This window comes from Osmerus mordax, chromosome 2, assembly GCF_038355195.1.
Source record: "Osmerus mordax isolate fOsmMor3 chromosome 2, fOsmMor3.pri, whole genome shotgun sequence".
Taxonomy (NCBI): domain Eukaryota; kingdom Metazoa; phylum Chordata; class Actinopteri; order Osmeriformes; family Osmeridae; genus Osmerus; species Osmerus mordax.
The window spans coordinates 18806866-18829715 of NC_090051.1; the positions used below are offsets into that span (position 1 = coordinate 18806866).

Consider the following 22850-nt stretch of genomic DNA (forward strand, 5'->3'; position numbering starts at 1 on the left):
TCCAGGATGATAAGAGCATGGCGGTAGCAACAGTGGTTGCAGCCGTGGACCAGGCACGCAGCCGCACACAGCCACCTGGCCCAGAAGAGCCGGCCAGTACAGAGAAACACATCTCGACTGCTTCACACACCTCGACAGCCAGCGCTGCTGTCCTCTTACTGCCCACAGGGGAGCAGGTAGAGAAGAAACAATGTCACCTCTTAACCATCTGTTATCCAATGACCCCACACGCCCCCCCTTCATCATCGCAGACCACCGTAGAAGAATAACCGGCGTTATTTCAAAATAACAATTATACTTCCCAGATACAGATTAAGATCAATGTATCTTCATCAGGATTATATCTGTATCCATCCAGTTGACCATTCTGTCTGACTCAGCCACCGTCTTTCACTTCTTAGTTGCCAACGGTTTGTCTTCCCTTCATGTTCACTTGGTGTCTACGTCGCCTAGCTAACCATACATACTCTTGACCCTGATCCTGTCGTATAGATCGAAGCAGGCTTGCCTTGTGAACGAGATGTCAGAGACACACCTGACATGGTGGTGCAACACACAGATGTGGAGGTCTCTACAGTCGTGTGTGTGATGACTGAGGAGCAGGTAGCTGCAGAGGGCAGATCTATATGTTAACTCCAGAATGACCACAATCCCTCTCTCAAACCCACTCTTCCCCTGCACCTGCATCACACTGAAATTCCCTCACAAATCCCAACTTTTTACCTCCTCACCTTAGGCCAAGAATGGTTCTATGTGGGGACTATTATACCATCAGCTGCATGTTCCCTGTTTAAATCAGTGCACCCGGGCACAATTAACATGTCTTTATGGTTTGTTGATTGTGGTTTGATCATCAAAGATCTGTTATTCTTTACATGCTGTCTTGCAGTGTTTCAGTCACCACACAGGTTGTGAATCTTGCCTTGCTGGTGCAGTATCAGTACACTGCCATGGATGGTCTGAGATCTATGTGCTGTCTGACACCCGCTGCTTGTTGTCTCCAGGGTGAGGGGGGGAAAAAGGCTGAGGCGGTGGCTACAGTACTGGCTGCTGTCGACCAAGCACGTGTTCGGAAACCTGTGCATGCAGAGGGTGGTCATGCTGAAGAGGAAACTATAGAAACAGATTTGAAACAGCAGCAAATGCTGGCCACAGAGCAACATGTGACCATGAAAAGCCAAGCTGATGTAATGCCCACTGCCTCACAAACCTCTGGGGAACAGAGCATTCATGTCTCTCAGGTTTGAAATCTTTGATCGAATGTTGAGAACGTTTTCTATTGTTTGAATGTGTTGTTCTCATCCAATCTAAACTTTGTTGATTACTTTAGATGCAAAGAAGTGCAGAAACAACTATTACAACTCATATGGATACTGCCCTTGCACCATCACCCATTCCACATTTCACAGTTTCAAAAGTTACTGTTCCTAAACCTGACCATAGCTCTGAGGTAAGAATAGACAAATAGGTAGATGGTTATTTGTTACCCCATCATTCGTCATGCAGTCTTAACACACAACCATCTTAACATACAGTCTGCACTTTGGTAACATATTCGTGACGACGATGAACAAAACATTCCTCTTCATGTCAGACCAATCCATCAACCCTGTCTTTGGGAAATCTCAGTGTCTTTTGCTGTCAGTATAATTCAACGTTATTCTTAATAGACTAATTCTCCCTCTTCATCCGTGACAATCACCATGTACAGCCATCTTGTCACTTATCTCGGAGATCATCCTTGATATTTTTAATGAAAGCAGTGTTTTCATGATACTTTGCACTGGTTTCTGATCATAATGATATTCTCCCATGGTTGGTCAGGTTTCAAAGGCAGGCTCTGCTATTGCCACACTGCAGAAAGAGCTATCTTCTACCTCTGCGCAAAAGATCATCAAGCCAGTCAAGGCTCCATCTCCGTCTCGTAAGACTGTGGAGACAAGGATGACGCCAGCGCCAACCCCGTCTCCGTTTAAAGAAACCCCTGAAAGATACGAGGCGCATTTCGACACTCAGTTACAGAAGCAGATAGGGCCTGCATTTGCAGAGGGCATTGAACAAAAGCATGAGGATTGGGAACAGCAGGTTTGTGGTCTGTCGCGATCTCATCACAACAATAACAGTGTGCGGAGTTTCACGGCGTGCTGTTGGTTAAAACTGTCTCTTCACCATAACTCCACCATCTTCTTTTCCTTCCAGACACCACTTGCCTCATAAAGAAAATCCATCTATCTTTCATCTCTTGCCATTTCTGTCCTCTCGGCCTGTTGAACTGATAATCTTTTTCCTTCTAGAATGCAACTTTCTTTCACCGTCCCCATCTTATAACAATTCGCGATTAGAATATATATGAATCTGTTTGTGATTTTTGTCTTCATCTACGTTGTTTTTCTACAGGCTGTTGAGGCCACCATGATCACGTCACCTGCTCGGGAGCCAGTTGTACCACCTACTCTTGTTGCTGTGAGTATTGTGTGGTGGCTTACAGAGTCTCATAACTGTGCTGTCTGTGTTTGCAAAGGAAGTCCTTTTCTCATCTTTTGAAACATCAGTAAGTGAATTCTGTTTTAATTTTCAGGCTTTGAAGAACTTGACTGTGACAGAGGGTGAATCTGTGACTCTGGAGTGCCAGATCAGTGGTCACCCTGCCCCTGGCATCATGTGGTTTAGAGAGGACTACAGAATCGAGAGTTCCATTGACTTCCAGATAACCTATGAGGGTGGATTTGCTCGTCTGGTAATCCGTGAGGCCTTTGCTGAGGACAGCGGTCGCTTTACCTGCACTGCCACCAGCGAGGCTGGAACAATCAGCACATCCAGCTACCTACTTGTTAAAGGTGAACACTAACTGTGACTATGGATCTAGAGCCTTGTTTGGTGGTTTGTTGACATCTTCATGAAAAAGGCATCAGTCCTTAACCAGTAATTGTCTTTATCATAGTGTCAGAAGAAATTGAGAGCAGAGAAGAGACAACAGTCACTGAATTTGGAACTACACAAGAGAAACAGTGAGTTGAAAGATATAATAACTGAATTCGTTGATCTGGAATTTTCTGATATGTTGATAGAAAACATGAAGTGATTCATGTGTCCCTTAATATCTCAAATATCTCTTTAGCTTTACGGTTGAAACAAAGGAGGAGACCATGTCGGAGGTGAGTGGCGTTGCAGAGTCTGTGGAAACTGCAGCTGCGGTTGCTCCCTTCTTCATCAAGAAACCTACTGTACAAAAGTTGGAGGAAGGAGGATGTGTAGTCTTTGAGTGCCAAATTGGAGGTAGTCCAAAGCCCCATATTTTCTGGAAGAAGAGTGGGGTACCTCTTACAACTGGATACAGGTACTTGGTACACATTGTCACATTTTATTTGCAGTGAAAAATTAGTTTTCTACCTATGACCTATGTGGGGATTTTGTCATTCACCATGTACTCTGTATCAATTGATTAGATATAAAGTTGCCTACAAAAAGGAGACTGGAGAGTGCAGGTTGGAGATCTCTATGACATTTGCTGATGATGCGGGAGAGTACGCCATCTTTGTCAAGAACCAGCTTGGAGAAGCCTCAGCCTCAGCCAGTCTGCTTGAGGAAGGTCAGGACAATTTGAAAAAAGTTGAATGCAGCAACTTCTATCTGAAAGAGGATCAGTAACTTGATGATCATACAAAATGTTTGTTTACAGAGGAATATGAAGCCTACATGAAGACACAGGAAGTGACATACAAGACTGAAGTGACTACAATGGTACAGGAGCCCAAAGTGGGAGATGTGCCCCCCGTTGTTGTGAGCGAATATGGGATGGAGCAGAGGGGCATGCAGACCCAGATGATGCAAACATATGTCTCCGAGCAGGTATTCAGATCAGGAGTAACACCGTATCACTGTGATGTGAAGTCAGTTATGTTGACTTGTGGTTGGTGGCTATCAAAATACCAAACTGTTCTTATAGTTATATGTTGTAAATGTGTTTTTCAGGAATTACAAATATCTTCCTTTGAGGAGAGGATAATCCATGAGATTGAAATCCGTATCCTGAAGATTACATACCAGGAAATTTTGATTGAGGATGGCGAGCAGATGGTTATGAATGTGTCAGAACAGCAGGCTGTACAGTCATCCTTTGACACTCCAGTCAAAAGCTACAGGATTATGGAAGGAATGGGAGTCACTTTCCACTGCAAAATGGCAGGAAAGCCATTGCCCAAGGTACTTTGTTCCCAGGCATAAAGTGGAGGCAGGAGTTTTGAAACCTCTGTACTCTGATTGGTTTTACGTATCCATATGAACTCAACAACACTGACTTCTATAGAATATAGTGTATGTTGAACCTCATCATGCCTGTCTGCTTTTTCCCTAAAAAGATTGCATGGTACAAAGATGGAAAGCGTATCCGTCATGGCGGCCGTTACCAGATGGAGGTTCTCCAGGATGGTCGAGCCAGTCTACGTCTCCCTGTGGTGCTGCCTGAAGATGAGGGTGTTTACACAGCATTTGCCAGCAACATGAAGGGCAATTCTGTGAGCTCTGGGAAACTTTATGTGGAGTCGTCTTCAGTAGGGGGACCTCAGAGATATACACCCCAGCCAGCAATGCAGAGAATTAGGTATGACCAAATGGAAAACGTTTTACATTTCACATAAAGAATCATTTAGAACCACCACTGATCTTCATTATTTCCTCTTTTAGGTCCACATCCCCACGGTCTTTGAGCCGCTCTCCTGGTCGCTCTCCTAGTCGCTCTCCTGCTCGCAGGCTTGATGAAACAGATGAGAGTCAGTTGGAAAGGCTGTACAAGCCTGTCTTTGTCCTGAAGCCTTCCTCATTCAAGTGTGCTGAGGGGCAAACTGCAAGATTTGACCTGAAAGTTGTTGGTAGACCAATGCCTGACACATATTGGTTCCACAATGGTAAATGACTTCATTTAACCAATAACATTTGCTATTTGCAAGATACTATATTATTCATATTCTAATCATTTATCAAACGTTTTGTTTTCAGGACAACAAGTGGTCAATGACTACACCCACAAGATAGTTGTTAAGGAGGATGGAACTCAGTCGTTGATTGTGGTTCCAGCAATGCCCCATGACTCTGGAGAATGGACAGTTGTCGCACAGAACAGAGCTGGAAAGACCACTGTTTCCATGACTCTTACTGTTGAAGGTAATGTGTGTTTAAAAATAATAATAGTAAATTTAGAATTTAAGGTGTTTTTTCAGACAGTGAGTTACTGTAAAGTAATACTTCAGTAGCCTGATTTAGGACAGTTAAATGAGTCAGCAGATGAGCACAAAAAACCTGAACATTTACATCCCAATTTCTAATTCCTCTACATGTGCACACAATATAAGAAACTTGGTTTGCTTTAAATGTTTTAATTAATTCCACTGACTTTGCCATTCACAGCGAAAGAAAACTTGATCCGACCCCAGTTTATTGAGAAGCTGAAGAACATCAGTGTAAGACAAGGCACTCTGGTTGAGTTGGCTGTCAAAGCCATCGGAAACCCCCTGCCTGACATTGTTTGGCTGAAGAATAGTGACATAATTTCCCCACAGAAGCACCCACATATCAAGTATGTATTTAATCTATTTCCAGAAATATGTTCCTATCATTGATGTTTTTGATTTATTATTTATCAGGAGGATTAACACAAATGTCTGTTTCAGGATTGAAGGGTCAAAAGGAGAAGCCAAATTCCATATCCCTTCAACATCAGGCTCTGATAGTGCCTGGTACACAGCCACAGCCATCAACAAAGCTGGAAGAGATACCACTCGCTGCAGGGTCAATGTTGAGGTGGACTTTGCTGAACCCCAACCAGAGAGAAGGCTTATTATTCCCAAGGGAACCTACAAGGCCAAGGATATTGCTGCTCCAGAGTTGGAACCCTTGCATCTCCGTTATGGTCAAGATCAGTGGGAGGAGGGTGACCTTTATGACAAAGAGAAACAACAGAAGCCCCACTTTAAGAAGAAGCTGACTTCGGTCAGGCTCAAGCGTTTTGGTCCCGTCCATTTTGAATGCAGACTTACCCCTATTGGAGACCCCACAATGGTGGTTGAATGGTTGCATGATGGCAAACCCCTGGCAGCTGCAAACAGGTTGCGCATGGTCAATGAATTTGGCTACTGCAGTCTTGATTATGAAGTTGCTTATGCCAGAGACAGTGGTGTCATCACTTGTAGAGCAACTAACAAGTTTGGAGTTGACCAGACCTCAGCTACCCTGATTGTCAAGGATGAGAAGGGCCTTGTTGAGGAAAGTCAGCTACCTGAGGGTAGGAAGGGAGGACAAAGAATCGAGGACATGGAACGTATGGCTCATGAAGGAGGTCCTTCTGGAGTTAGTATAGATGAAGGATCAGAGAAGACAAAGCCAGAGATTGTTCTTCTTCCTGAGCCTGCCAGAGTTCTGGAAGGTGACATCGCAAGATTCCGCTGCAGAGTGACTGGTTATCCAATGCCAAAGGTTAACTGGTACCTTAATGGTCAGCTCATTCGCAAGAGCAAGAGAATGAGACTACGCTATGATGGCATTTACTACCTAGAGATTGTAGATATCAAGTCATACGATTCAGGAGAAGTGAGAGTGGTAGCAGAGAACCCCATTGGTACAGCTGAACACACCGTTAAGCTTGAGATCACACAGAAAGAGGACTTCAGATCTGTCCTTCGTCGTGTCCCAGAACATAAAGCTCCAGAGGTCCCCAGCTCTGAACAAGGCAGAGTTTCCTTTGACGTTGTGAAGGTCGACAGACCCAGTGATAGCACACAGTCCAAGGAGGTTGTAAAACTGAGGAAGACAGAGAGAGTGATCCATGAAAAATCCACAGAGGAGACAGATGAGTTGAAATGCAAATTCAAGCGCAGAACAGAGGAGGGTTACTATGAGGCCATCACTGCTGTGGAGCTCAAGTCTCGCAGGAAGGATGAGTCTTACGAGGACATGCTCAGGAAGAGGAAGGAGGAACTTCTTCATCACATGAAAGAGAAGTCTGAGGCTGAGAAAAAGAAGAAGGAGGAAGAGGGGAAACTCACCATCCCCATCATTAAACCAGAGAGGATTCAGCTCTCTCCCAGCATGGAAGCTCCTAAGATCTTGGAGCGCATTGCAAGCCAGACAGTTTCCCTGATGGAGGAGGTTCGTTTCAGAACCAGGGTGGTTGGTAAACCAGAACCCGAGTGCCAGTGGTTCAAGAATGGTATTTTGCTTGAGAAAACTGATCGCATCTACTGGTACTGGCCTGAGGATCATGTATGTGAATTGGTGATACGCAATGTGTCAGCTGACGATTCTGCTAGCATCATGGTCAAAGCCGTCAACATTGCAGGGGAAACTTCAAGCCACGCATTCCTTTTGGTGCAAGGTATTTGAATGATTTCTAAATAGTTAATGTATTGAATGCCCAGGGTCATTAAGTCAAAATAAAAGCATCTTTATTAAACATTATATTTTAGTTGATTACTTCTGCATTTAATTTCAGGCAAGCAAGTTGTTAACTTTACTCAAGAATTGGAAGATGTTAGTGCCAAAGAGAAGGACACCATGGTTACATTTGAATGTGAGACCAATGAGCCTTTTGTCAAAGTCAAATGGATGAAAAACAACGTGGACATTTTCTCTGGAGACAAATACAGGATGCACTCAGACAGAAAGGTTCACTTCCTGTCTGTGCTAATCATCGAAGTGAAGGATGATTCAGAATACAGTTGTGCCGTTGTTGAGGACACCAGCATCAGAACCACGGCCAGACTCTATGTTGAAGGTTTGAAGATTTATCAAACAATAGTATTTGAAAAACATATTTGATTTAATAGGCACCTGTCATTTATTGAATAATAACCAACTATTTCAATACACAGGGGCCGCTTTGGACATGGTGAAAACACTGGATAACATTGAGGTACCAGAGACCTACTCTGGGGAGTTTGAATGTGAGCTGTCAAGAGAAGATGCTGAAGGTACCTGGTTCTTTGAGAAAAAGGAGATCACTCCCAGCAGCAAATATGTTATCTCCTCTCGTCGTGGAAGACATTCACTATCTGTGAAAGACGTGAAGAAAGAAGATCAAGGCAAATACACATTTGTTGTTGGTGAATTTAAGACAAGTGCTTCCCTGAAGATGAAATGTGAGTACCTTTTTTGATGATCTGCCTGTTTGTTAAATGTCCTTGTTTCTGTACAACCTACATAATAGTCTTTAGTGAATGAGGAGGAGGGTGGGGGGGCACTGAAACCAGGACATTAAAATAACTTTTATGTTCCCTTCTTCTCATATTTGTCTTTTTTAGTGCGTCCTGTGACACTGATGCAGCCACTTACTGACCTTACCATCTGTGAGGGTGACATTGCACAGTTAGAAGTGAGGTTCTCTCAAGAAAACGTTGAGGGGACATGGATGAAGAATGGTCAAGCCATTTCTGCCTCAGATCGCATCCATATTGTAATTGACAAACTGGTCCACAAGCTTCTGGTTGAGAATGTAAGCAGAGACGACACAGGAGTCTACTCATTTGTTGTCCCTGCCCAGGATATCTCCACCTCAGGAAAACTGACTGTTCAAAGTAAACAACATTGTATATTTCACAATATCACTGTAATATTATGAAATTGTCTTATTGTAAATGATATGTTGTTTAACTTTATACCCACTCTCTGTATCTCCCAGCCATTGATATTTTGGTACCACTCAGTGATGTCACATCAGTTGAGGGAACCAAGGCTGTTATGGAGGCTAAGATCTCCGCTGCAGATGTCAGCTCTGTGAAGTGGTACCAAAATGACAAGCTCATTATGCCCAGTGAGAGGATCCAGATGGTTGCAAAGGGAACCAAACAGCGCCTGGTGTTTAACAGGTCTTTCGCTTCAGATGAAGGAAACTACAAGCTGGTTGTGGGCAGAGCTGACACAAGCTGCAAATTCACTGTCCAAAGTAAGATTTTTTTTTTTGTGATTAGTTGCCACTGTTTACCAAAACCTTCTTTAACTAATTCACTGGCATAGGAAATAACATTTTAGTTTGTGTTCTAATATAACTTATTCCAACAGAAATTCAAATCGTGAAGCACATGGAGGATAGAGTGTGCACCGAGACTCAGAATGTCACCTTTGAGGTTGAAGTTTCTCATCCTGGCATTGATGCTGTCTGGACCTTCAAGAAGCAGCCCCTCAAAGCTGGTGCAAAATACAAGATGGAGGCAAAGGGCAAGCGGTATGCCTTGACTGTCATCAATGTCATGAAGGATGAGGAGGGAGAATACGCTTTTGCAGCTGGTGAAAAGACATCCAGCGCAAAGCTTACCGTGTCAGGTATGTGTCACAATTGCTTCACGCCCTTCATATAGCTTACATATATTGTTTACTTTAATATCTCCATATGATTTAAATCATACTCTTATCCTTTGACTAGGTGGGGCGATTAACAGGCCACTTCAGGATGTGACAGTAGCCGAGTCACAGACAGCTGAGCTGGAGTGTGAGGTGGCCAATGCGAGCACCGAGGGCAAGTGGCTGAAGGATGGACAGCCTGTGGACTTTGGCGACAATATCAGGAGTGAAACACTTGGTGCTGTCAGGCGTCTTGTTATTGTCATAACCAGACCCCAGGATATCGGTGAATACACCTACCAGGTTGCCAATTCAAAGACAACCGCCAACCTCAGAGTTGAAGGTATGTACCACCTTCTGAGGCTGGATCTGAACTTGGTTTGATGTTATTAATCTAAATTGATTTTTGTAAGCTAATGTCAATCATTTATTTAATAGCTGTGAAAATCAAGAAAACCCTGAAGAACCAGACAGTCACTGAAACACAGGAGGCAGTGTTTAGTCTGGAGCTGACCCATGAGAATGTTAAAGGCTCACAGTGGATCAAGAATGGCGTTGAGCTCCGCACCAGTGAGAAATATGAGGTTACTGTTGAAGGCATGGTCCACACCTTAAAAATCAAGAACTGCACAACTCATGACGAGTCGGTTTATGGATTCAAACTTGGAAAGCTGTCTGCTAGTGCCAGATTGAATGTTGAAAGTAAGTACACAAGTGCTATTATTGTATGATGATTCAATCGTGGAAGAAATATGTGTGGCAGCCTGCGGAAACCCGTTGGATGTCGCGGCCGCTCATTGTTGGCTATAAGCCATAAAAGATCGAAAATCGTTTTCTGTCAAAATTGAGATTTTTTTATGTTTTGTATAGTTAACAACCTAAACTTCATTGTAATGTACAAAAAGTTGATGATTTCTTATGAAAAACAGTTAATTTCAACGGTTTTTGGACATGTCAGCTAGCAAGATTTTCAAGCCATTTCAAATCAAATGCTAAGTTTGCCTGCTCTTTTGAGTGCTGCTGCAGCCCCAAACAACCCCCAAACAACTGATCAATGAAGTCAGGTTGTTAAATTTAAAAATAACTTGCTGAGAAGTTATTAATGTAGCCTAGGCCTATACTTAAACTGATATTTACATTCACAACGTGATTACGAACAAAATTATTTCCTTTCCATATTCGAAACAGAATCACTTTCTGACACGGGTCAACTTTATAATGATGGATGGATTTTCAGTTGTGATAAAGATATCTGTGTGATTTAAACAGATTTGTATTCAGGAGAGTTTGTAGTTTCCAAACATGTATAATACCCCAAAAGTCAAATTTTCACCATGTGAAGGGTTTCCGCAGGCCGCCACACATATGTTCCAACATTCGCAAACCATATCATGTATTTTCATGCATTCTCTGACCTGTTGCTCTCCTAACTACTCAGCCATAAAGATTGTGAAGAAGCCAAAGGATGTTACTTCACTTCTGGATGACACAGCCTCTTTTGAACTGAGCCTGTCCCACGATAACATTCCTGTGAAATGGATGTTCAACAACGTAGAGCTGAAATCAAGTGAAAAGTGCAAGATACTGTCTGAGAGGAAGGCTCACAAGCTGGTCATCCAGAATGTGAGCACTCAAAACGCTGGAGAGTACACTGCAGTGTTTGGCCATCTCCAGTGCAGCGCACATCTCCATGTTGAGGGTATGTATGAAAGACAAAATATGATTCTTATTTATATTATTCAGTTTGAATTACACAACTTAATTCAGCAAATAACTAGAACATACAACATCATATGTGTGGGTAATCTTTACTCCATTACCATGTTGAGAAATTGATTTATTGTGCTGTTTCCAGCTCTGCGTGTCACCAAACCACTGAAGAGTGTTGAAGTCCCAGAGACACATGTGGCCACTTTTGAGTGTGAAGTTTCACATTTCAATGTCCCAGCCACCTGGCTGAAAAACGGAGTTGAAATTGAAATGAGTGATAAATTCAGGATCGTGGTCCAGGGAAAACTTCACCAGCTCAAGATCATGAATACCAGCAGACAAGACTCTGCAGAGTACACCTTTGTATGTGGAAATGACAGGGTCTCTGCAACACTGACTGTTAGTGGTGAGTAAAACATTTGTCATTATTCAATACATTTCAAATTATTTTGTGTACCGGTACATGTACAATAACTTAGTTCTTTGTCCATAGCTATTTTGATCACCTCCATGCTGAAAGACCTCAATGCCCAAGAGAGAGACACCATCACCTTTGAAGTAAATGTAAATTATGAGGACATCACCTACAAGTGGCTCAAGAATGGTATTGAGATTCGGTCAACAGACAAGTGCCAGACCCGTTCAAAACAGCTTACGCACTCCCTCACAATCCGGAATGTTCATTTTGGTGATACCGGAGAGTATAAATTTGTTGCTGGCTCTGCAGCTACATCCGCAAACCTTTATGTTGAAGGTAAATAATGTTTTTAAGAACATGTTTTCCCAGTATCTAGATTATCCTGTGGATTACATAATCGGAAAACGTCTTTGCATTTGTATTCCAGCTCGTGTGATTGAATTCACCAAGCATATTAAAGATATCAAGATAACAGAGAAGAAGAAGGCCATCTTTGAATGTGAAGTTTCTGAGCCCAACATCCAAGTGATGTGGATGAAAGACGGACAGGAGCTGGAAGTATCTGAGAGGTGCATACAGTTCATCTAATATATTCTCCATGAATTCATTTAAGAAATACATTTTGTTCAGCAGAACACATTCTTAATGTCTTCTGTGACTTCTATTGTTGCAGATACAAAGTCTCCACTGAGAAGTTTCTGCACTGCTTGATGATCCAGACTGTCCACATGTCTGATGCTGGGGAGTATTCTGTGGTCGCTGGTGCAAGTGTGTCAAAAGCTCACCTGACTGTGGAGGGACGGGATGTCAGGATCTCAGAGCCAGCCGAGAAAGAAATCACCGTAAGCAATGATTTCGATTTCTGAATACCTCAAGACATTCCAATTTGGACATGTTAAAATATGACTGTTCCTTTTGCAGGTTGTTGAGAAACAACGAACAACGTTTGAGTTTGAAGTCAATGAGGATGACGTAGAAGGCCGTTGGCTTAGGAACGGTGTTGAGATCAAGTTTGAAGTTGAAGAGAGGTTCAGTTACGTTTCCATCAGAAAGGTCCACCGCATGACCATCACTGAAACCTTCCGAACGGATGCAGGGGAGTACACCTTCATCGCTGGGAAGAACAGGAGTGTTGTCACCCTCCATGTAAACAGTAAGTAGAGCATTAGTATTCAATAAAAAACACTATTTATTATGTGAATAGTCTACCTTAAAAAGTTCCTTCTCATTTTAATCAAACCTTCCTTTGTTTAATTTAGTCCCTGAGCCACCAAAGATCATCCGCCACATGCAACCCCTGTCTGTGGGGTCAGGCAAACCTGCTCGCTTTTCTGTAGAGGTGACTGGCATCCCACAGCCTCAAGTGACTTGGTACAAGAACTCCCAGGCTCTCTCCGCTGGGTTCAAGTGCAAGTTCCTGCGTGAAGGAAACGAGCACACACTGCTACTGATTGAGGTGTTCCCAGAAGATGCATCTGTCTACAACTGTGAAGTTAAGAATTCTGCTGGCATGGTCACAAGCTCAGCTGCACTTAACGTGGAAGGTAAACTGAGTCAGTTTTGCTCAGTTTTCAGTTTTGATGTGAAATATAGGAATCCTTGCAGAAGTGTCAAGATCCAAAACATGCATTGTTTGTGTACAGTTTCAGAGGTGGTTTCCCCTGACACTGGAGCACCCATGACCCCTCCTGTGGTGGTGTCACCTATCAGCAATGCCTCTACCAAGGAGGGAGAGTCCGCCAGGTTCCAATGCCGTGTCTCTGGAGAAGGTACGTGACCTTTGATTAACATATCATGTCCAAAACAAGATGATGTGTTCACAAATTCACAAAGTTATTGCTTTGAACATGTACTAACATGGCACCATTTCTATTCCATTTCCAGATGTGAAGATCAGCTGGTTCTGTGGCGAGAAGGAGGTCAAACAGTCTGACTTCTTTAGGATGTCTCAGTTTGGTGACACCTGCAAACTAGAGATAGCCAAGGTTTATCCAGAGGATGAGGGGCAGTACAGTTGTGTTGCCAGAAACTCGGCAGGGATGGTGTCTTGCTCCGCAACTTTGAAACTTGATGGTGAGTTGTATGTACTTTGTATTTTATGCACACATGTTTTTGATGGAACTATCTAATGTGTTTTCATGTAGGAAAAAAAATACTAATCAACTATAAGGTATTAGGTGTATAATTTCCAGGTTTATTTTCTTCTGTTTTTGTCAATGTGAACACAAGGACATACAATGCTAAAAAGCCAATGAACATGCTTCCTTTCAGGGAAAAGACAAACTGTGGATAGCACATCTGCCTCTCAGCAGCATGTCTCAACAAGCCTGACCACTCTTAAGAAACCCCCTATTGGTCAAAAACCTAATTTCATTCATCCAATAGAGAGCTGTTCTGTGCCACATGGGGAAGTGGCTAGGTTTCATGCTTGTGTATCTGGCGTGCCTAAGACAGAGATAAGCTGGTTTCACAACCAGAAACCAATCAGGCCCACAACAAACACTGTCTTTCATTTTGATGAATTGACAAACACTGCCACCCTAATTATAGTTGACACTTTCTCTGAGCATGCCGGACAATACACGTGCAAAGCAACCAATAGTGCTGGAACAGCTGTGTGCACAGCTACCCTTGAAGTAAACGAAGGTAACTTTATATTCAGCTGAAAATAGTTTGTGGTGGAAAATCACTCTGTAAATAATCTATTAATATTCACAAATACCTTCTCTTTCCTCAACCCAAGTCTTACATGACACCAACATACGTACAGCCTTTTTCTTGAACTAACCTCACAACTTCAGAGAAAAGGAGCACTATTAATCTGATGTCTCTTAAGCTGCTGTTGGGGACTTTCTCCTCTTTCACTCTATTATTCGTGTTACTTGTCCATCAGTTTCTGAACCCACTCTCTGTTCATCCTGGTTGTTCCCCCCACAGGCAACTTTCTGGACTTTCTGCATGCTGTATACTGTCTCCACTCTCCTACTCCTTGTCAACCCCTTTGTTGTGTTTATAATGCATCACTGCTTTTAATGTCATTTTTGTCATATGTGTCATCACAGTCGAAACATCATAGTGTAACTTAAGTTTTTGTTCTAGGTCTGTGTAGTCATTGTTTTGTACAGTAGAAATACTATTTGATGGGAGGGATGTTATTAGGGATGTATTTGTTCGTTTTAATATACCATCAAAAGGCTAAACAATATGTAATGAACATTGTTACCTATCAGCTGACAAATGACAGTAAATGTTTTGTCTCCTTATCAGTATCAAGGGAAGCGATTGAAGCCAAGATTGAGGAAGAAGTCAAAGGTAAGATCGCTTCATACTTATTTTTAAATGCCATGTTCTCCCTCCCCTAAGATGAATGTATCCCAGCATATTGTTTGTTAAATGGTTTCAGAATGTCGACACCGCATGTAAATTGATAATATCTTATAGAAAACGTGTCATCGTCGTCATTTTCAGTTATTGACTTTAATGTCCAATATATTGAGGTGCTTACAATAAGCACAGATAATAAATGCTTGTTGTCAGATGTTTTGGGGAAATGGGGTTTGCATCTATCAATTGTATTTGTCCGCATGAAGGTTATCACTGGACTGTCTCCAAGAGAGGTGCAGGATGTATATCTTTTAAAGTTTCCAGCCAACAGGAAATTGATCTTTAAAAGATATGGAAATAGCCACATCTTTTAATTGCTTTTTAAATTTCTTGCATCTGGAACTTTTTCCTCCTGCAAATATTTCTTAGACTGGCTTGCAGATAGTGGTATGTGATTAATGTTGTTTGCTTTCAAAATAACATGATTATACATGTAAACTATATTAGTTCGAATAAACGCCTTCTCATAAAATTCTAGAGCCTCTTTTACCACATTTACGTATTTGTATCATTGGAGAGCCATGTTTCTCATCAATGTCTGCATAATTTACCCCAAATAAAAGGATTAGAAAGGGCGTTTATTCATCTGTCTGCAAGTCAGGTAAGAAATATTTTAGCATACATATACAGTAAGTCAAACAAAACCAAAAGGTTAAATCAAAAGCAGATCAGTTTATTTTGGATACCACATTTATGGTCTTTAAGAAACTTATGTTTTGAAGAAGTGTCCACAGAAGAAGGAACAAAACATCCAGCATTTGTCGTGTCAGAATCTTAAAAAAAGAATCAAGTCTTGCGTTTATTCGAACAAATATGGTGAGTGAAATTGTTTTTTATGGCTTAGTGACTTGCTGCATGTATTTAATATTACCATTAATATTCATTTCAAATATTTTATTTTGTTTTAAACAACAGGGCATTTTATTTTAAAAAAAGCTATCTCCTTTCTCTTTCAGAGTTATTTTTTAATGAAAAATCTGAATATATGGACAACAAGAGACAGCTGAGGGGAGCCTTCTCCGACACTGAGGACTGCCTGGATCACGGTCTGGTCTCTGCCAACCGCTGCTCCAGTCGAACGTCCTCCATCAGCTCCTGGACTGAAAACATCAAACCTTCTTTTACCAAGAAGCTCAAGTTTCAGTCTGTTCTTGAGGGGGACCCAGCAGCTTTCAAATGCAAACTGGTAGCATGCCCACCCCCAACAATCTTGTGGTTTCATAACAATAGGCAGATCCAGAAAGAGCGCCGTCGTAGAATATGCACTGACAGTAGAATGCACATGCACACAACAAGTTTGATCATTGATGGTATAAATGATAAAGACTCTGGCAGTTACAAAGTAATGGCAATTAACTCGGAGGGGTCCGCTGAATCCACAGCATCCCTTTTGGTTTCACTGAGGGAGGAACAGTCTGCTAATTATTTGAGTTTCGTGCGAAGATCAGCTCAAACTCACGAGAGTATTGACACAATGGTAGAGCAAAGAAGAGATAGAAAATTTAGGGTAGATCTAAGATGTGTTGGTTCTCCATTTGATAAGATGTCTAAAGTCCATCAAGGTAGATCCAAATCTAAAGATTCCCTGGTAAGAACTGTCTACTTCAGGACAGCCTCACCCTCCAAAGCGCCAGAGCGTCAAACTCTGGAAACAGCTTCTGAGTGTGCCCGGTCTCCTCCTCCCATGTTTGAGAGGCCGGAGAGATTTAATGACCGACTCAGTGACATATACTGTGACAGGCGCACTGGGGCCAGGTTCAGTGACAAATTTAGTGACAGGTGCAGTGACAGATATAGTGAGAGGTTTAGTGACACAGAGAGTCTGCATGGCGAGGTCAAGGCCAAGCTCAGCATGCTACAAAAAGCTGTCAAAAAAAAGAAGAGGCTCTCTATCTCCACCATGTCATCTTCTGAATTTGATCTGGAGTCTGTGGCCAGCGAATCTGCTTCCAGCTATACTGACTATGCTGATAGACAGAAGGTCAAGTCTACCTTAACTGACCTGCAGCGTATCAGAGCCTTTGAACAGGGAGATAGAAAGAACGATAGAGCAGAATTTCAAGGTCGTTTGAACAGAATGTCTGGATTGGCTGGACAAAGAGGAGAACCTTCAAGGCCTCGTCATGGGAGGCATTCATTTGAACCTCAGTCTAGAGCCAGGGCCATTCAGATATTAAAAGGTGAGGTGACAGAGAAAGAAAAAGGTGAAAGGTTCCCTGAAACAGTTGGGGAAGAAGGTACCGTGGCTTACAGGAAAAAACTGAAGGAGGCAGAGTTTAAAAATAGAGACGAGGACTTAGAAAACCCCAATCGGCACCATGGAGATCTGACAACTAAGATGGATGTGTCCTCTGAAACGACATATACTGAAAGTGTGAGCATCACTGCAGAACTGGAGTCGTCATTAGGTGCATCTCCAAGATCCAAGCCAAAGAGGACAGTAAAGGAAAGATTCCTTGGTGAGGCAATTGCACAAAAGGAAGAAGTGAGAGGTGATCAATCAGATGAACAATTAGAACACGATTGCTCAGCAGAGCCTCCTTTTGAGAAAACTTTGGATGAAGAACGGATGGAGGTTGAGGATAAACTCCTGGCGCTGCGCATTAGAAAATGGCAGAAGGGAATGCAGATGGAGCAAGAAGAAGAGTTTCAGCCGGAAGTGGATTTGCCCGAGGTCAAGGATTCACAGTTCATGCAACCTGAGGGTCACACTTATGTCAAAGAGGTAGATAAGAAAACTACACAAGAAACAGAAGCTCCGTCATTCCATAAATCACCCCGATTCAAGGCCAAAGAGAAACATGTTGGTGACAGGAGAACTCGGGAGGAACATGAGCTTCATTTGTCCCGGGAGAATATTTGTGAGCTCAAGACTGAGGGTGAGCAGTTTGCAAGTGAGGAGGAGGCCCTGACTCAACGAATCATGAAATGGCAACAAGACGTCCTGACTGAGCAGGTGGTTAATCCTGAATCTGAGTGGGTGGAGGAAGAATATTCATGCTATCATGGACAGAAAACGATTGATTCAAAGAGTGGTGCAGAAGGGGTTGCCACAGAATCTACTGCACAGCCCGAGTCAGTGAGACAAAGAAAAACATCCCCAGAGAAGACAGCAAAGGAAAAGTTCTTGACTCAGGATGTACCTTCTGATAGCCTAGAGTGGGACCCTCATCAGCATATACCCACAGAGGGACGTGAAACCAGGCTACAGACTGACAGTGAGTACTTTGTGAGTGAGGAGGAAGCCATGGCTCAGCGTATCTTAAAGTGGCAACAGGATGTTCTCACTGAGCAAGAGGAGGTAGTGGAACTAGAGTCGAATTGGGCTGTGGCTGAAAATTCGGAACAATTACAACAACAACAGCAATGCAAACCCGCTGATGTCAGCATGTCAAATGATCCCTCCTTTGCCCTTCCCCCTCCTCAGTTCAAGGATGGAAAGTCTTCACCTGGAAGAAAACCTTCACCCACACTTCATTCACCCATTCATCATTCACCTACCGGTCTAACCTCTAGAAACCAGAAAGTTCCCTCCTATGAACTGCCCTCGCCTCAGAGAAGGAGTGCTCATGAATTGTCCAGTGAATCTTCACATGTGAGGAAAAGTTCACCTACCAGTGGACCTTATGGTGTTAGTTTACCCCATGAAGACTCCTCTTATGATCTTCCATCTCCCCGTGAGTCCTCACCTGTCAGAAAACGGTCACCAAGTCATCGTGCCTTCCAGGACCTTACTGAAAGGAACAGGACTTCGGAGGAATATTCTGTGTCAGCAGATCAAAGCAGTAGCAAATGGCAGCAAACTGATATAAGAGAGAGAGGGGCCATTGGAGGACCTGATAGGAGAGTTCCTGGGGATGTGATGGGTGTGAGGGCAGCCGAGGGGGGACATGAACGAACTGTACAGAAGGATGTCAGGGTAAAAGAACCTGAAAAGTCTCTGGGAGGGTCTGCACCTGTTATTGTTAGAGAAATCTCGTCTCTGAGAGTCAAAATAGGTGAGATGTCTGAATTCATATGTCATTTCCAGGGGGACCCACATCCAACAGTCACCTGGTTTAAAGATAACCAACCAATAGCTCATAACCCAGATTATGATATTCTAACTAAATCCAATGAGTCCAAGCTGACCATATACTATCCAACTACAGAACAGGAAGGTAAATTTGACTGCATCATAATAAACAAATTTGGAAAATCGCTATGCTCTGCCACACTGGTGATATTAGATGGGGATCAGCTGAGACAATTGCCAGTGGCCTCACAGGAAGTGATAGTCACAGAGGATATGGATATAACTGAGGAACACATGGAGAGGATGATTGATGAGGAGCTAGAATCCTTCATGGATGTTCATACGGATGGGAAGTCAACCTTGCAGGTCCCGCGAGCAGTAGTGCACAAGCCTCAAACCTCAGACTCTTCCTTGTACTCCTCACCGGTGGAGATTACAATCACTGCTCCCACACCCATCCCAGAAGCACTGGCTGACACCGGAGAACGATTTGAGCCTATTGACAAAGCCTCAGAGACTTCTACTGATGATGGGAGCTCTCAGGCTGTGAAACACAAATTTACCTTCTCTTATGATACAGTAGGTGAGGTCCCTCAGATGGACAGTGAGATGAAGAATATCAGCTTCCCAGAGGGCCATTCAGCTGTGCTAGAATGCTCTTTGCGAGGAGAACCTTCCCCACAGATCACTTGGTATCATAATGACTCATGCTTGAACCAGATCACTGGCAAGTACAGATTCGAGGAGCATGACAAAGGTTACAGATTATACATTGACAACTTCTCTTATGCTGATGCTGGAACGTATACATGTACTGCTACTAACCAGATGGGAGAAGTTGAGAGCATTTTGGAAGTGTCCTGCCAGGCTGAGATGCCTGTGACTAAGTTAACAGATGAAATGGCAGTCGAGGGTGAACATGTCAAACCACCCAGCATACCTGTTGATTTGAAGCAGCCTCTTCTCAGTCATACTGGTGATCTCGCTGATCCCACAGCCTCACAGAACATCCCTAAGGCTGCTGGTCCCACTATTTCCCCAGAGAATGAGTCCAAAGTATCAAGACCAAAGCCAAGCTTTTCAAAAGAAGCCCCAATTATAACTGGTTGTGGCCTTCAAGCATCAGCTGCAGTAGTAAAAGTATCTCAGATCAAGCAGGCGTTTGAAGCTTCATCTTCATCAGTCACTGCCTCTCCTGAGGAGTCGAGAAAGACCGAGTCATATTTCCCTGAGGAGGACATTCCTGAGGTAGCAATACACCCTGATCAATATGAAGAGCTAGTGGCTAAAGAGTTTGTGGAGGACATTACACTCTTACCCAATAAAGTAACTATTTCCGTAGAGAGCGGTGACACACGGATTAAGACAAAAGCGAAGTCAGTTTCCCCCAAGGTTCCTCAAGAACCCTTTCAGACTATATGTACACTGGAGAAAGATACTGAAAGGAGTATGTTTTCAGACAAATATGAGGGTGAGAGTGCTTTAACCCATGGTGATATGAAACAATTTGTGTCTCTCTCAGAGTTGGGCGAGGGAAAGCAAACCACACAGTTGGTTAGACCAGAGCCTGTACGGCCTGGTCAGTCTAGTCACTCATCTGAAAGTTTGGAAACTGTTTCAGGGGATCAAAGTATTAAAGACAAGACCATAAGGACATTTGACAGAACCAGCAGCTTTATTCCTTTTGAGAGAGTACCTGTGGCTAAGTCTTCAGCCAATGAAGTTGTTAAACCAAAGAGAAATTCAGAATCATTAATAGCTCAAGACAATCAGGAATTAGAAACAATGTCTTCTACTGTCACATGTGATGTGACAGAGATAATTGGTGACATATCCACTTCAGCACCTTCACAGAGCGGGGTTGGAGTAAGTGTGTGTGGGCTGCAGAGTGAAATCACAGAAGTCACAGAGGACATAGAATCACATGCTGAGGGCGATGAGGTGCCTGTGGAGTCAAAGCCAGTTTGTGTCAACCGTACAGTAGAGGGTACTACGAAGTTTGCTCTTACTGATTCTGTCACAGAGCAAGTTCCCCAAGAGGCAAGTGCAACAGTCAGGCAGGATGTTGAAGTGATGGAAGCAACCATTCAGGATGCTGGAGTGATTGAAGCAGCCATTCAGGATGTTGCAGTGATTGAAGCAGCCATTCTGGATGCTGGAGTGATTGAAGCAACCATTCAGGATGCTGGAGTGATTGAAGCTGCCATTCAGGATGCTGGAGTGATTGAAGCAGCCAGTCAGGATTCTGTGGCAGCTGCAGCCAGTCAGGATGCTGGAGCGACTAAAGTAACCAGTCAGGATTCGGTTGTAGCAGCAGCCAATCAGGAGGCCAAGGTCTTGGCAACAGCCAGACAGGGTGTAGAGGTGACAGCAGCAGCCAGTCAGGGTGCTGCCGGTGTGAGCTTACTGGAAGTGGAGGAGGTGACTTTCAGTGCTGTGTACGACTATTACAACCCTCCAGCCGAGTGGGGCAGACCTCTGTCGCCAGAGTCTGAGATGTCCATTGAGATGGGTAGCACGTTCAGTGATGAAATAACAGAGGCTGAGAGGTTCTATACCCCAGCGTCATCCACTGAGATTTCACAGATTCACAAATCGCCAGAATCTTTCCACACACCCAACATGGACAGTCCTGGTAGCTATACGACCCCCGCAGAGTATCCCTTTTATCCTGTAGAACCTAAAAGGCCCTCCATCGATTCCTTAGATTCCAGTGAGATGTTCTTCTCACCGGCTAAATTCCTCGGGTCTCCAGATGATGAGGGAATAGAGACGACCCCGCCTGCGTTTACTTTGGATGAGGGAAGCTTCCTGACAGAAGGCCGTGGCTCTCTCGGCATAGGAACCCTTCAAGAGAAGGTGCAGGGAATCCCCCCTGCTTTTCTGAAACCTCTCATCAAAAAGAAAGTTTTTGAAAACGACTCCTTATTCTTTTTTGCAGAGGTGTTTGGGTTGCCCTCTCCTGAGGTTAAATGGTTCCGGAATAAAAATCAGCTTGTTGCAGATGAAAGGATTAAAATGGAAAGGGATGGAGACAACATCACACTTGAAATTCTCAGTGTAACCAAGGCTGATCAAGGAGAGTATATCTGTGAAGCTATCAACTATGTTGGAGAGGCTAGAAGCGTTGCACTAGTTGTAGTTATTTCTCAGGAGGCCAGGTATATGCCAGCACCCCCAGCCGTCACCCACCAGCATGTGATAGAGTTTGATGTGGAGGAGGATGATTCTTCAAGGTCTCCATCCCCACAAGAGATCCTGCTAGAGGTGGAGCTTGATGAAAACGAAGTGAAAGAATTTGAAAGGCAGGTGAAAATAATCACCATCCCTGAATACGCAGCTGACAATAAAAGCATGATTATATCTCTGGACGTTCTTCCCAGTATGTATGAGGAGAGCGGCGTTGACTTTGTCACGCAGGAGAGCGATGATTTGAAAATAGCTTTTGAGGTGACTGAAATGCCCCCACGCTTCATAAACCCCATCTGTGACATGGAGACTCCTGAGAGTACCACCGTCATGTTCGAGTGCTCTCTGATGGGGATTCCATCTCCCATAGTCTCATGGTTCAGAGGTAATAAAAAAATACCTCACGATGATAAGAAATACTTCCACTCATCTGATGGGGATAATCATTTCCTGAAGATCTGGAAAGTCACCACTCATGACAGTGGGGTGTACACCTGCAGAGCCATCAACATAGTTGGGGAGACTCTCTGCAGGGCCTCTCTGCTGGTGTTGAACCCTAAAGCCTTCTCAGGGAAGGCCAGAGGCAGGGAGTTGACTGCAGTGTCTTTAGGCAGTGCCAAAGTTCAGCCGCAGAAATTTGACCTTGTTGTCGGGAATTCATTGTTCGATGGTGAGCAGGCTTCAGAGATAGAACTGGAGTTTGAGTTTGAACAGGAGGCTGATGAGTCCCAGAAGGCAGTGAGGCTTGTTGCCATGACAGACAATGAGATGAGTGAGCAAGGAGAAAAGTATGTCAGCATAAACTTT

At 43.4% G+C, this 22850-nt stretch overlaps 1 protein-coding gene across 1 annotated transcript in view; it reads left to right on the forward strand.

Annotated features, from left to right (window-relative positions):
* Positions 1-22850, forward strand: part of ttn.2 (titin, tandem duplicate 2) — a 154926-nt gene that overhangs the window by 4683 nt on the left and 127393 nt on the right. Inside the window, exons 8-40 of the mRNA XM_067251637.1 lie at positions 1005-1241; positions 1331-1450; positions 1825-2085; positions 2398-2463; positions 2579-2837; positions 2942-3008; positions 3119-3337; positions 3447-3589; positions 3680-3849; positions 3973-4203; positions 4359-4600; positions 4684-4904; positions 4996-5160; positions 5404-5572; positions 5667-7366; positions 7484-7765; positions 7863-8129; positions 8292-8564; positions 8669-8932; positions 9049-9309; positions 9410-9670; positions 9766-10029; positions 10766-11026; positions 11183-11443; positions 11531-11791; positions 11883-12024; positions 12129-12297; positions 12377-12608; positions 12715-12999; positions 13099-13224; positions 13340-13528; positions 13727-14101; positions 14723-14767. Of these exons, the coding sequence (XP_067107738.1) occupies positions 1005-1241; positions 1331-1450; positions 1825-2085; positions 2398-2463; positions 2579-2837; positions 2942-3008; positions 3119-3337; positions 3447-3589; positions 3680-3849; positions 3973-4203; positions 4359-4600; positions 4684-4904; positions 4996-5160; positions 5404-5572; positions 5667-7366; positions 7484-7765; positions 7863-8129; positions 8292-8564; positions 8669-8932; positions 9049-9309; positions 9410-9670; positions 9766-10029; positions 10766-11026; positions 11183-11443; positions 11531-11791; positions 11883-12024; positions 12129-12297; positions 12377-12608; positions 12715-12999; positions 13099-13224; positions 13340-13528; positions 13727-14101; positions 14723-14767 (8488 nt within the window). The remainder of the gene's footprint in view (positions 1-1004; positions 1242-1330; positions 1451-1824; positions 2086-2397; positions 2464-2578; positions 2838-2941; positions 3009-3118; positions 3338-3446; positions 3590-3679; positions 3850-3972; positions 4204-4358; positions 4601-4683; positions 4905-4995; positions 5161-5403; positions 5573-5666; positions 7367-7483; positions 7766-7862; positions 8130-8291; positions 8565-8668; positions 8933-9048; positions 9310-9409; positions 9671-9765; positions 10030-10765; positions 11027-11182; positions 11444-11530; positions 11792-11882; positions 12025-12128; positions 12298-12376; positions 12609-12714; positions 13000-13098; positions 13225-13339; positions 13529-13726; positions 14102-14722; positions 14768-22850) is intronic.